Genomic DNA, 15,153 nt, shown 5'->3' with positions numbered 1-15,153 from the left:
GTTTTATGTTAGCATGCCAGTGTACATTGCACTTGTCAAATGAATTTTATATGAACATAATAAAGTGGCAATAGTTTTGACTTTTAGTGTACAGGGTATTTTGGCACAGTAACAGATTCTGAACTAAATGTTTTAAGTGCCATTTGTGAAGTTTACATTAAAGCAGGTCACTAAACCTTGGTGTCTGAAAATCTTTTACTGCTTATATTACAGTGATAGTTACAGTTGCTACATGAAGTTTTAAAGATTTGTATCAGATCTAGTGTGCAGTGTAGTTCCCTGTTTTATGGTCCTTACAATAAATCTTATCTTTAGAAATGATAAACTTGTTTGTTACCCTGAAGTATGTATTCCTATGACCATTTTTTTTTATTTTTTGTCTTGTCCCTCATGTTATGTATGTTTGTGAAATTTAAAGGTTTTATTATCAACAAATTGTGATACTATACTGCTTGCACGTACATTTATTTCTTGAATTGGTGTTTAGGGGATAAACACTTTCAAGGGAAAATACTTTGAGTTTTGTTTGGATTTGAAGAAAAGTTATGTGAAGAGTTATTATATTTTAAGTGATTCTTTTCAATATTTTCATTTAGGACTGTGCTGTATAAGTGATGTCTCTATTAGCCAGAATAATTGGTGCTGAGCACTTCTAGGAATGAGTGATTTCCTGAAAAATTTTAAATTCCCCATCCCCGGAATTTTTCCGGGGGGAAAAGTTTCTTGGAATTTGCTCCCAAACCCATAAGAAAAATGGCGAGTTTCTGGAATTTTACAGAATGACACATTATTTCATCCTCAGAATTTGCTCCCAGACCCGAAAGAAATAATTTTGAAGAGGGTGTCTTAAATTTTCTGAAAATGCGCCCGATTTTCATCTTCGGAATTTGTTCCCAGAAGTGGAAAAAAACTCGGAGCTTTTCTGTAATAACTAATGTTTTGTATGGTGCGCAAGGCACCACTCATTTGTACCCAGAATTCCATGTTGTGTTTACGCTTGGTTAGGATGGCACCTAAACCACCTGTGGAGATTGCTGTTCCTCTACAATAAAGGAGATAATGTTTTTGGTGGCGACGAGGATAAACGGGTGTATGAGAGGACCGCGGGCCATAGACTGGAGGCATAGTGACTATAGTCTGCTACTGACGTCGTCGGTGTGTGTTTAGGAGGAGCATTTTTGTCACCTTCACTGACGAATATGTCTCTTATTGGGAATGTTGGTGAGTTTGACCCTGACATAGAGTCTTGGACTGCATACAAGGATCATTTAGAACATTGTTTTCTAGCAAATGACATAAAGGAAGAGGCAAGAAAGAAAGTCTGTTAATTGCAATGATTGGTCCCAAGTCATACAGTATAAACTGTTGAGGAATTTGTGTAAGCCACAGGAGCCAGGTGCAATGTAATACAGACCTCTGAAGTATTAACCAAGCATCATGATCCAAAGTTATCTGATACTGTTGCTCGGCTGAGGTTTCATAAACGGATCCACAAAACTGGTGAAAGTGTGGCAGCCTTAAAAGCTTTGACTGAACATTGTTATTTAAGTTCATTGTTAAAGAACCCTCAGGATCAAATGTTACATGATCAGTTAATTGTGGGTATTAATGATGAACACACACAGTCCAAACTGCTGGCAATTGAACCAAAAACATGTGTCAGATATGAGTGTCCCCAACCGTTAATTCTGTGCCAGTATAAAACTGTGTTGGAGATGTGGGGGTGAGCATCACGCCTCCACCTGTGCCTTTAAGGAGCGCACATGCTACAACTGTAAACAAACAGGTCATGTTGCTCGCAAGTGCATATAAAACCTGAGGTTCCCAACAGTCAGCAAAAAATTTATAATTCTTCTGGAGTAGAGGTCGGGACCAATGTAGCAGGGGTTTCAGGTATCCACAACAGGTAGGTGGTGGTAGTAGAACACATCAAGTTGAGGATGTTAAGTTCCAGGACACTGAGGACAATGATGTTCAACATGGGTGTACTGATAAAGATTACTATGGTGTTGGTGTTGTTAATTATTGTGGGGGAGGCCTCGACAAGGTCAAGATAAGCAGGGTCAAGCCTTTTCTGTATAAAATTATAATTGAAAACCAACCAGTTGAAATGGAAATTGACACTGGTGCCCAGGCATTTGACAAGTTGTGCCAGCATATTCCAGACCTCAGGAAGAAGTTGACAAATGATAATATAATATTAAGTCTTATACTGGTAAGAAATTAAATGTTTTGGGAGCACTTAATGTGAACGTCCATCATCATGGCCAGGTTTATGTATTTCTTATTGTTGTAGTGGAAGGTTCAGGACAAAATCTGTTTGGCAGGACCTGGTTAAATATGATTAAATTAGACTGCAAATGAGCAGTATATGGTGTTAGGGGGGACTTGTCTAGCAGTGATAAATTTATACAAGGATTGAAACAGAATTATGCCAAAGTAATTGAACCTGGACTTGGTACTTACAGTGGAGAAAAAGTCAAAATTTATGTTAAACAAACCAAGGTGCTGTAAAGTTCGCCTATTAGCATTTGCTTTGAGAGAAGCCACAGATGTAGAACCGGACAGACTTGTAGAAAATGGCACACTTACTCCCATTGAACATTCTGATTGGGCCAACCCCATTGTAGTAGTCTCTAAACCCACAGGTGACGTTCGCATTTGTGGTGATTATAAGGTCACTGTGAATTCAGTGGCAGAGCCTAACACATTTCCAGTTCCAAAGACAGATGATCTGTTGTCAAGTTTAGTGGGTGGAAAATCATTGTCTAAATTAGACCTAAATAGTGCTTATCAGCAAATGATTTTGGATGAAGACTCAAAGAAATATTGTGCTATCAATACATACCATGGACTTTTCAGATACTGTATAATTGTTTGCCATATGGTTTTGTTAAGATGGTTCTTAGAATATTTCAAAGTCATATGTATTATCTTTTAAGAATTATTCCACATGTTATTTTCTATATGGATGACATTTAATTACAGGTGTTGCTCAGAAAAACTATAAGGAAAATTTGGAGAGGGTCTTGCACAAATTAAATGATAAAGTCCTAAAAGTAAAGTTCGAGAAGTGTATATTTTTCCAATCCAGTGTGACCTACCTTGGTCATAGAATTGATTCTGCAGGTTTACATGTTATGGACAGCAAGGTAAAAGCTATTGTGGATGTACCTAGGCCAACAGATGTACATACCCTCAAGTCATTTCAGGGTGGCATTAATTTTTATGGTAGATTTCTTAAAAACCTGTCTACCATTCTTGCTCTTTTGTATAAGCTGTTGTATAAAGGCAGTGGTTGCACCCACAAGTAAAGGGTTTCCAGAAAGCAAAAAGAGTTACTGATACTGCATCTAGTGATGTGGTGGTCCGGTGGAAGCCATTCTTATGTAACAATGGATACCGATATACACGGTGTAGCCGGGAGGGGTGTAACTGACGCGGGTAGGTCAAGGGGCTTGAACGCTCCCATGGCGGGGCACGTCATAGTACATTAAACCAATCACAGCTAGCGGGGAGGGAGGTAAGGATGCTTGGCCCAATCACAGTCCGATACGTCATATGACATCACCGATAACGCAACAAAGACATACACTGCGCAACCTACTCGCGGGATGGCGGGAGGTTTGAATCCAAAAATGGCGCGGCGCGAGAGGACCGCCAGTCGCTCTCCGCGTAAAAGGGTACACTCACCGCGTAAAGTGAGCATTCCGTGTTCGGCAGGGTACCACGTAAACGTGGAAATGCGTAAAGTGAAACCGCGTAAAGCAGGGTCTTACTGTAATAACTTATGTTTTGTGTGGTACGCAAGACACCACTCATTTGTACCCAGAATTCCATGTTGTGTTTACGCTTGGTTAGTATGGCACCAAAACCACCTGAGAAGATTGCTGTTCCTCTACAATAATGGAGATACTGTACTGTTTTTGGTGGCTGATTTCCTCACACCTATGGAGGTTCAAGATACAACAGTTTCCTGAATTTTTCTTGTAATTTTTTAGAAAATGTTCCTGATATTTAACATAGGAAAATCTTTCCCCATCTGTAATTTTCCGGAAAAATTCTGAGCAAATTTCAATTCCGGCTATCAGAGAGTTCCAACTCAGAGGGATTCCAGCTCATGGATATATTACTAAAGGTTTTGGATGATTGCATCAACCTGTAGTTGCATACAAGTCGATAATTTTTTCTGTTTTCTTTTACGAGAGTTTGTCACTTCCTCTATATGAAACTATTGTACTGTATATCTCATCATTATCAGTCAACAAGACACTGGATGGAGAGAAATTTCATTGGTTTTTGCCTATGAATAAGTATGTGTGGGGATATCAATAAGGCAGAAAATTTGAACTACAGAAATGAGATGTGGAAATGCAGATCAGGTTCTGTTCAAGTGGTATGGACTTATGAAGAAAATGGGAAGTGAAAGATTGGTAAACGTGTATGATTAAGAGAGAGAGGTGAAGACTTAGGAGGTTGAAGGGGAGGGGGCCGAGTTGGCGATGCATCTGGCTGCCGATTTCCCTCGTGGTCCACCATTTCCAGCTGCTCGTCCCTCTCAGCTACCGGGTGTTCATTGAGACATTCATCTAAACTTTGTATAGGAACACGTTCACTGCTGACCTTGTCTTGAAGTGTCTCTGTGCCTGATTCAACACCTTTGGGCACGAGATGGCGCAGAGACACTGTGGTTCCCCTCCATCTGGAAATCTGACGCTCGCATATTGCGGATTAACATCAAGTAATTCCACCTCGTACACCAACGGATCATATTTACTGTAACGTACTTGGCGCTTGAGATACACAGTCTTTTGAGTCGTTAACCAGATAGGTATTGTCCTCCCACTGGCCAATCTCCGTTGGTAGCCAAACATCCGATTGTGCGGAGTGGTATTAATGGCAGTTGACAGCAGCGATCGAATGCAGTGGAGAGCATCCATGAGGACATCTTCCCAATGAGTAGTAGGTAGATCTCTGGATTTCAGCGCAAGTGTCACCATTGTCCAGATGATGCCATTATAGCGCTCTACTTGACCATTACCCTGGGGGTTGTAGGCAGTCGTCCGACTAGTGGCAACTCCACGCTGATGCAAAAACTGCTTCAGTTCGCCCAACATGGACGACGCTCCACGATCGGAATGAATATAGGCTGGCATGCCAAAGATGGAGAATAATGAACAGAGACATTTTTTCAGTGTTTGTCGACAAATCAGAGCGTGGGAAGGTGAATGGGAACCTCGAATATTCATCAATTACATAGTAAGTAAATATCGATTTCTTGTCTTAGAAGGAAGTGGTTCCTTGAAATCCACATTCAATCTTTCAAAAGGCTGAGTAGCTTTTATGAGAGTACCAGAGTCTGATCTGAAGAATTGCAGCTAAAGTTCCAGACATGTAGGGCAAGTGGCAGTCATTGCCTGTTTGTCACTGGTAGAGTATGGTAGAATTCTGCTCCGTACAAAGTGCATCGTCCTTGTAACGCCTGGATGACATAAATTATTGTGAAGAGTCTGCAGATCATCTGTAGTAGATACCGAACTGCACATGCATGAGAACGCATCCGCGGCTGCATTTTCTTTGCCAGGACGATAGACAATGTCGTAACTAAAGCCATCTAGTGATCTTCTAGTGATCATCTCATTCTTGACTTTGCTCGAACTTTTGGGGTTGATCAACCGAAAATGCTGCCGAATTAAGTAGTGTCTCCATTTTCTTAATGCCCCCACTATGCCAAAGGGTGGATTTTCTCGGAAAATCCAGTAATCCATTGAGAATAATGTCCAAACATTCCCAGAGCACGTCGAAGTGAGTGTGTGTCGTGTGGTACAGGAAGGTCCAGGAGGGGCCTCAAGCATTCCTGGTCAGGCTTGATTGTGTCATCACTAATTGTGTAACCAATCAAGTCAAGAGACGTCAGAGAGAAGTTGCATTTGTCATCATACAGCTTTAGGTTATGCCTTTTGACCACATCTAAAAACCGTTTGAGGTTGGCGTCATGTTCTGCCTTATTGCTGTAACAGGCGGAGCTTCACCATTTGTGCTGGGTGTTTTTCTTTACTTCATATTTTACCATCCAGATATTCTTTCTGTTATTATTCTTCAACTCTTTATTTTTATATACAGTATACCTCATATTCTTGCTTATATTCTTATATAAGTAATTCTGATATTTCTCTACTTAGTTTTCAAGTCTTTCATTTCTTTTCAAATATAGTATTATATTTTCTAAATTTCAATGTCTTTACCTTTCTGAAGTATATACACAACTCTGTTTTTACGTAATATTCTCATACATGGGTTAGTCTGGGGAACCATGTTATTCTTAGTACAAAACTTATTATACTTACAAGGGTAGGCTGCCACCACCCAGACTTTTTATTAGAATACCATAACTCATGGACAGCTTTTGGGTAGAATCCAGAGGAGAATGACAAGACTAATCCCGGGCATTAGGAACCTTGAGTATAGAGACAGGTTAAAGCATCTTAATTTGCACTCCCTCGAGAGACGTAGAGCGAGGGGCGATATGATAGAGGTGTATAAGTGGAAGGCGGGGCTAAACGAAGGGGACATTACAAAGGTACTCAAATTATCCAACCAGGAGCGAACTCGTAACAATGGTTTTAAATTAGACAAATTTAGATTTAGGCGCGAAATAGGTAAACACTGGTTTGGAAACAGAGTAGTGGATGAATGGAACAAGTTACCAAATATCATCATTAACTCGAATACGCTGGATAGCTTCAAACATAGGTTGGATGCTTATATGAGCAATAGGGGTTGGGTGTAAATGGGACTGCCCAGTATGGGCCAATAGGCCCGCTGCAGTTTCCTCCATTCTTATGTTCTTATGTATTGGCGTGTGAGTAAATATTATTTTCTGGGAACCAATGTTTAGAAGGAGTAGAGAGGTGTTACTCGTAGATTACTAATTCAATATTTATTAACACAGTGAGTGAATAAGATGTTACTTAAATTCACTCAGACAAGACTGGACCCTCAGGTCTTACTGTATCATTGCTAAAATAGATCCACAATTGCTTATTTCTTCCTTAGACAACTGTTGTATTATTTCTTTGACAAGATTCAGTAATCATTAAACATGATCAGATAACACTGGACCCTCAGGTCTTACTTTTAAAAGTAACAAATTACATCTTCAATTCTTGGTACAACATTTAACAATCATTATATTTAACAATCATTATTATTCCATTGTTACTGCAGGTGGATAATATGACACACTTGACACTGTAGGGTTATGAGATATTGGTTCACACTCAGGATGGGATGGAGAAAGGAAACTCACAATGTGCTCTCTGTATACATATTGTATTGGATGTACAATGTAGCTTGATGCTGGGTAGGCAGCATGGTTACAAGCGTTGAGTAGAGAGCTGGTTGGTGAGGGTGCCCAGAGGAGGGCACGCGGCTTGAGGGACGCCAAGGTCGCCGGCGGGAGCGGGAGCCGCCAGGCAGAAGCGGAGGAGGAGGTGTTGCTTGCTGGTGGCAGTAGGTAGAAAGAGCGTGGTCACAGCGGGGTGAGGTCTTATAAGGTGGGGGTAGGCGTGGGTTGATAGTTGACCCCCACTCCGTCAGGCGGCGCTGGAGGCGTAGGCTGGGAAATTCAAAACGGGTCGGCTACTCAGCGACAAACGGCGTTTGTAGGGGTTGGAATCCACTACAACACTTTAACTAGGATTCAGTGGTTTGGGGGGCTCAACTCCGAGAATAACAATAACCCTAGTACCACCAACATTCATGGATTCAATACTTAACCTGGGATGACTATATTTCTGCTAGTCATCCCCAAGGATGGATATTAATACGGCTCCATACATATAGCCAAGAACAATAGATGGACCGCGATCACAAGACGGAGTCAGCGGTGCAAAGTTGTTTACAGGCTCGCCTGCTAGCTCGGAGCGCCCGAGGAGTTGACTCGTGACAAACTGGCAGAGTCGTCGATGGCGCCTCCCGAGGAAACTCGTCCTGGGATTCTAATCTCGCCACCTTAAAGACATCCTTCGAGAGCCATCTTGCCCATAGGCGGCTCCCGAGCCTCAGTAGTGTCGCCAACACACAAACAGCGTCTGGAGATGCGTGGAGAAGAAATCACGAGATGGTGATTTTTAACTTCAACTATACACAACCTACGTCTGGCAACTGTATAGATGATATCTTCGTTACTCGACTTAATTGGCACAGAAGATTACTATGTTGAAACATGAACACTGATATTCACCAAAAATCGACAAAGTTAAACTGAATTAACATGACGGGGAAAAAAATCATCTACATACCTGGAGACGTGGAGGAGAAATCACAAGGGAGTGATTTTCCCCGTGTGTCTGTACATATACGGGCCCGAGGGCATATCCCAACTAGAAAGACTAATTTTATTAACAATAGACCTTCTATTCAAAGTGGTCGCTGGACACCTGTGGGGTTATGTGATGTTTGGGTTCACACTCAGGATGGGATGGAGAAAGGAAACTCACAATGTGCTCTCTGTATACATGTTGTATTGGATGTACAGTGCAGCTTGGTGCTGGGAAGTGGCAGCGTGGTTACAAGCGTGATGTAGAGAGAGCTGGTTGGTGAGGATGCTCAGAGGAGGACCAGCTTGTGGGTCGCCATGCTCGCCGGTGGGAGCGAGGGCCGCCAGGCAGCGGCTGAAGCTAGAAGAAGAGAGGTAGGTCACCACGAGGTCAGGTCTTATATAGCGAGGTAGGCGTGGCTTAATAGTTGACCTCCGTCATGTAAGGCGGCGCTGGTTGACCTAGACCACGAGGCATACACTGGGGAATTCGCGGGGTCGGCTACTCAGCGACAAACAGCATTTGTAGAGGAAGTATCCACTACAGTACTCCCCCTTCCCTCCAGGCGGTGTAGGAGATTTGTTGTCTGCAGGGTTGCATGGCACATTTGAGGCAGAACGGGCGGTGCATGCCACATGTGAGCCATAACGGCGAGGGCGTGGATGAGCCGGCCGCTAGAGGAGACAACTGTCTAGATACACAATATCTGTGGGAGTAGAGAGGGAGAAAAAGGGTGTGTGGAGGCAATGAATGATGTGCATCCCTCGCGGCAGGTACAGAATCCTCAGATGCGTCTGCTGGGGTGTGTGGGCCTAGGTCAGGAGCAGGGGCTGCGTTAGCAGGAGCGGATGAGGGCTCGTGACAGCAGCTGGGTCCACGACAGCAGCAGGGTGCAGGACAGTAGCAGGGGGTACCTGAGGGAGAAAAGAGGGGTGTGTGGGTCCTCATTCAGGCGCATGGGCTGCGTCGGGAGCAGGGGCTGCATCAGGATTAGCAGCAGGGGGTACTGTTGGGCCGGGGGCGGCGTCTGAGGCGGAACGGGTGTGTTGGGGTCGGTGGGACGTGGTGCATGGGGCAGGAAGGGGAGCGGCTGTCTGCTTAGAGTAGCAGAGCTGCTCTAGGGTGTCTAACCTGCGGTGTAGAAACAGTAGCTGTAGAGCCGATGAGAGCTGCCTCTGCGTGGGTAAGCTAGTCTTCCATCTTGCTTGAAGACTGGGAGAGTGATCGGTTCCTCCTCCATGCTGTGTGAGTGCGTCACTCCGGGGGTCACCATTTGTGGGGAACAGGTTGTTTGGTTCACACTCAGGATGGAATGGAGAAAGGAAACTCACAATGTGCTCTCTGTATACATGTTATATTGGATGTACAATGCAGCTTGGTGCTGGGAAATGGCAGCGTGGTTACAAGCGTGACGTAGAGAGAGCTGGTTGGTGAGGATGCTCAGAGGAGGACAGCTTGTGGGCCGCCATGCTCGCCGGCGGGAGCGAGGGCCGCCAGGCAGCGGCGGAGAAGGTGGTGTTGCTTGCTGCGGCTGTAGCTAGAAGAAGAGAGGTAGGTCACCACGAGGTCAGGTCTTATATAGCGGAGGTAGGCGTGGCTTAATAGTTGACCTCCGTCATGTAAGGCGGCGCTGGTTGACCTAGACCACGAGGCATACACTGGGGAATTCGCGGGGTCGGCTACACAGCGACAAACAGCGTTTGTAGGGGAGGTATCCACTACACACCTAGCTGTGACCGTCAGTGTCACAGGTCAGGTTAATTTTCTACATCTATCTTTATGATCTAATCAGAGATTGAGTTTGTCAGGAAAGAGGTGAAATGGAGTTATATATGCACTAACAACTCTACTTGCCTGACCGCAAACAGCATTCCAGGCCGAAACAGCTGTTAAGTCTTGGAGATTTTGAGTCTGACAGGAACTGTTCAGTAGATTAATGACTTTCTAAAATAGACAACTGACACTAACTAAACTACAAACATCAGATTCCCTGATGTTTGGGCGACAAAATAATATAATTTCAGTAGCGATAGGAAATTCAAGATGTCCCTATGGACGACATAAAATAAGCCACTCTAACTGACACACTCGACACTCACTCACTTGACAAGTTTTACTAACAATAAGGACAGTTGCAATTTCAAATTCTGTCACTACTAAGGAATAATGAAGTCTCGGGTACATTCAAGATTGAAAGAAAACGGAGGACTCAGACGTCCTGAAGCGATGAGAAAACGGACTCCTCAGATGGGGAACTCCAATAAGAAAGTATAGCTATATGTTTTGTGGGCTATTGAGCGTAATATGAATCGTCTGATTTTACGTTAACTGACGTGTATGACCGTGGTCATTACATTGCGACCACACACTGTTACGTTGTTGATGTATGAAAAATTGCCATCTAGCTTCTCTTTCGTCACAATGTCATCAATTTTGCGTTGGAAACTGGCAACGCCATTAGTAACACCAAAAGGTATTCTACAGAATTGGTAAAGATGTCCACCAGCCTCGAATGCAGTGTATGGTCTATCTTCCTGTTTGATAGCCACTTGATGCTTTGCACTACGTAGATCTAGCGTACTAAACACACGATATCTAGCAATCACCCTTACCATGTCATCGATCCGTGGTAGTGGTTACGCATCTAATAAGGTGAAACGATTGATTGTCTGTAAATAATCTATCACCATTCTCTGTTTGTGGCCTTCGGACGAGACCACCAATGCCTGAGCACACCACGGAGACTTACTTGGTTCAACGATGCCCTCCTTCAGCATTCTAAACACTCCAGAACCCCATCTGGAGTACTGTCACCCCATCTGGTCCCCGAGATATGCTAGGGACTGTCAGTTGGTTGAAAATGTTCAAAGGAGGGCCACCAGACTGGTGCCTGCACTTCGGCACCTCAGCTACCCTGAGAGATTGGAGCGCCTGAACTTGCCTAGCTTATAGTACAGACGGGCAAGGGGGGACCTAGTTGAGGTGTATAAGCATCTCAGGGGGCACTACTCAGTTGAGTGTCCTTACTTGGAGCTGGCGGACGCTCGCCCCACAAGGGGTCACAGCTCAAGATTGAAGAAGCCGCAAGTCCAGAAAACCGTGAGGGCAAACTTTTTCGGAGTGAGGGTTGTAAACTCTTGGAACAATCTACCAGAGTGTGTTGTGACGGCACCGAGTGTGAGCTCTTTCAAGACAAGACTTGACCAACACTGGAGCTGGTTCAGGTACATTCAGGAGCCGGTGCATGCCCAGTATTTGCCAACAGTACGTGACAGAGACGTGACCGATCGCCCGGGCGGCGAGCGAGCCGATCTTTTGGTGAAGAAGATTAATGAAAAGAGACGTGACCGATCGCCCAAGCGGCTAACAAGCCGATCAGTGGCGAAGAGGATAAAAGAAAAAAGTAATAAACTTCTTGTCACCATGTGAATAACGCCTCTATTTCACTGCTATTGGCCTGCAGTCAGGTGGCAAGTGGTCAAACAATGATGGAAATGGGACTTTAACAGCGGCAAGCCCACACACCGCCAGGGCGGGCTTGGAGCCTCCGAACGGAATTTGAACTGCTGAGTGCTGCTGTAGGAAGTCGTGTCCAAGAAAAGCATCACTACAGAGGTCCAGCATCACAGACAGTCTAACATCACTGTACTTAGGGTAATTGAGTTCCAAATTCGTAATGCAATATCCCAGAACCCTCGAGGTTAGAGAACTATTTGCCATAAACACCTTTCCCACACAAGGGAAGAATTTCCATCCATGCATGTGTACAATAATAGAGCTGACAAAGCTTTCAGAGCTACCGGTATCAACGAGTGCGGTGACTGGAACTCCGTTTATCTTAGCTTTCACCGCAGCCCTTGACACACAGCCAGGAGATGCAGCAGAGAGTGTCGCCAATGTCGAGAATGAATCTGAGGTGGCTTCAGAGGTGAACTTTGCAGATCGGCACACTTTAGCATAATGGCCTTTCTTTTAGCAGTTGAGACACAGTACATCCCTTGCAGGACACTTGGAGCGGGGGTGTCTACCAAGACCACAGAAGAAACATTTCAGATTAGCAGCAGCCACAGTTACTGGCTGTTCAGTCTGGTCAGTTGGGGCAGATGTGGGTGAAGCACTTTGAGGCAGATTTAAAACAGCTTCCCGATTTGGAGTAGCCATTGCAGCATTAATAGTGACAGGTTGCATATATGAAATAGACTGCTTCTGGGCCATCTCCAATGCATGGGCCTGTTCAGAGCAGTCTGCAAGTCGAGTGTTTTATTCTCAAGCAGGCGCTGTCGTATTTGGTGACCTTGAAGTCCGTTAATGAATGCATCTCTGATGTAATTGTTGCTGAATCGGCTGTGTTGTACAATTAACCAGGCCGTTCACATATATTTATTATTTGGGTTTAAGTAACGAAACCCAAACTGTAGTTCCTTGTTTTATTATAAAAGGATTGTATCTATAATTCCTGAGTGTAGATCGACCGTAAGTTCCACTGTATATGCGTGAATGAGAAAGGGACGGCGTTTATGTAATATAAACGTTAGGTCACGTCCTTACGATATAACTTTCTGTGAGCAACTTATGAGTAGTGACCCATCGAGGGAGAACGGTATGGGTACGTCGTTCCCCCTCGAGGGAAGACGGAGCCATCCACTGCTACTCTCAAATAACGTCTTCCTCTAGTCAAGGATATCAAACTACTGCTCGCTTCAGGTGGCCAGAGAGCCGGCTACTTATGCCTTTACTCAGCATAGTATGACACAGCTTCCCGTGGGCACACCTTATCACGTGCATTGAACATGTCACCTCATAGCCAGTGGAAAGTTACAGGGTGGTGAATCTGAATATAATATCAGATGTATTGACCCATTTATATAATATGTTCTGTTGATGAGACAGGGACCCATTACATTGCGTGCCTCCTTGGCTGAGACTGCTTAAAAATTGCAGTACTTACTCAGTGCTTGCAGGTACTGGTCCAGAGTCTCTCCAGCTTCTTGACAACGAGTTGCTAAAACGTGTCTGGCAAAGATCTTTTTTTTAGGTTTGATGTAAAGCTCCTTGAGCGTGTTAACAGCATCTTCGTGTGAGTCACAGTCAGCAATGAATTCGTAGACAGATGGTGCAACGTAGTTGATCAGGAGATTTAGTCTGTTCGGTTGAGTGGCCTCAGTTGTGAGTGCATCCAGAAAGTATGTAAAAGTTCGGTGCCAGTGGGCTGAGCTTGGGTCCACATCAAAACGGTCTGGCCTCATAAACTTCTTCATCATTAAGTAGAATAAATTGCTATGAAAACCAAGGTAAGCACTTGGAGGCTTTATTCAACTTAATGCACCATCAGTATCCATAGATCTGTAATAAACAGAATAAACAGGAATTACAAATTAAGAATGACTAAGCTTCAAGTAACAGAATTGGCTTAACACTAATAAGCATAACATAAGAAATAAAAGAGAGCTTCAAACAATATAATCTAGAGCACTTAACCAACTAAGCATAACACATCACCTGTGATGCCCGGAAACCCTTCTGAACTGCACAGGTCTGCACCTGCGATACCCAGAGATCTTTTTGAACTGCACAGGTCTGTGCCTGTGATGGCTGGCTAGGTGTGAGGTATGGCGGCTGGCTGGGTGTAAAAACATAAGAATGGAGGAAACTGCAGCGGGCCTATTGGCCCATACTGGGCGGTCCCGTTTACACCCAACCCCTATCACTCATATATCCATCCAAGCTATGTTTGAAGCTATCTAGCGTATTCGAGTTAATGATGATTTTTGTTAACTTGTTCCACTCATCCACTACTCTATTTCCAAACCTAAATCTAAAGTTGTCTAATTTAATTACGAGTTCGCTCCTGATTGGATAGTTTGAATACCTGTTATATCACCTTTGTTTAGCCCTGACTTCCATTTAAACACCTCGATCATATCGCCCCTCACTCTACGTCTCTTGAGGGAGTGCAAATTAAGATCTTTAACCTGTCTCTGTACTCAAGGTTTCTCATGCCCGGGAATAGTCTTTCTAGGAATTCTACATCCATTCTGTAGTACAGTGACCAGAACTGAACCGTGTAATCCAAGTGAGGTCTCAAGCGCAAAATATAGTTTTAAGATAACCTCGCTAGTCTTGTTACTAACACTACTTTGAATAAACCCAAGTACTTTGTTAGCCTTGTTTCGAGCAAATACACATTGTTGACTTGGTTTAAGATTATTATGGCTCCTAAATCTTTCTCACAGTCGGATTTCTCTATAACATCGTTGTTCATCTGGTATATGGTTTCTCTCTTTACATCTCCTAGACTAAGTACTTTACATTTGTCCACATTAAATTTCATCTGCTATTTTTCAGACCATTCGACCACATCATAATCTTGCCCGTCGTCCACTGATTCGAAAACATCTGAAAAGAATGTTAGTAAATTAGTCAGACATGAACTCCCGCTTGTGAAGCCTTGTTGGGAATCATTGAACAACTTGTGTTTCTCGAGGTGATTTCGAATAGAGTTTGAAATTATTGATTCCATTAACTTGCCTACAATTGATGTTAAACCAATTGAACGGTAGTTAGAGGATAGGGATCTATCTCCGTTCTTGAAAATTGGTATCACATTCGCTATCTTCCAGGATTCTGGTACTACACCCTTTTTTAATTACATGTTAAACAAATTTGCTAAGGGCATGCTCAGCTCTTTAACACTCTGGCATATATCTCATCTGGACCTAGTGACTTATTAGGCTTTAGCTTGTCTATTTGTTAACTAACATCGTTACTAGGTATGGCGGCTAGCTGGGTGTAAGATATGGCGGCTGGCTGAGTGTAAGATATGGCGGCTGGC

General features: G+C 43.7%; 1 protein-coding gene across 1 annotated transcript; it reads right to left on the bottom strand.

Moving 5' to 3' along the window:
• Positions 1-12,293: 12,293 nt before the first annotated feature.
• On the bottom strand, positions 12,294-13,579 carry LOC121862513. Its single transcript, XM_042360819.1, has 2 exons — positions 13,270-13,579; positions 12,294-12,565 (listed from the first exon to the last, which is right to left on the bottom strand). The coding sequence occupies exons 1-2, from the start codon at positions 13,577-13,579 to the stop codon at positions 12,294-12,296; spliced, it is 582 nt and encodes a 193-aa protein (XP_042216753.1).
• Positions 13,580-15,153: the final 1,574 nt, after the last annotated feature.

The sequence above is a fragment of the Homarus americanus genome, unplaced genomic scaffold, assembly GCF_018991925.1.
Source record: "Homarus americanus isolate GMGI-L3 unplaced genomic scaffold, GMGI_Hamer_2.0 scaffold31037, whole genome shotgun sequence".
Taxonomy (NCBI): Eukaryota; Metazoa; Arthropoda; class Malacostraca; order Decapoda; family Nephropidae; genus Homarus; species Homarus americanus.
This window is presented reverse-complemented; position numbering and strand designations above follow the sequence as displayed.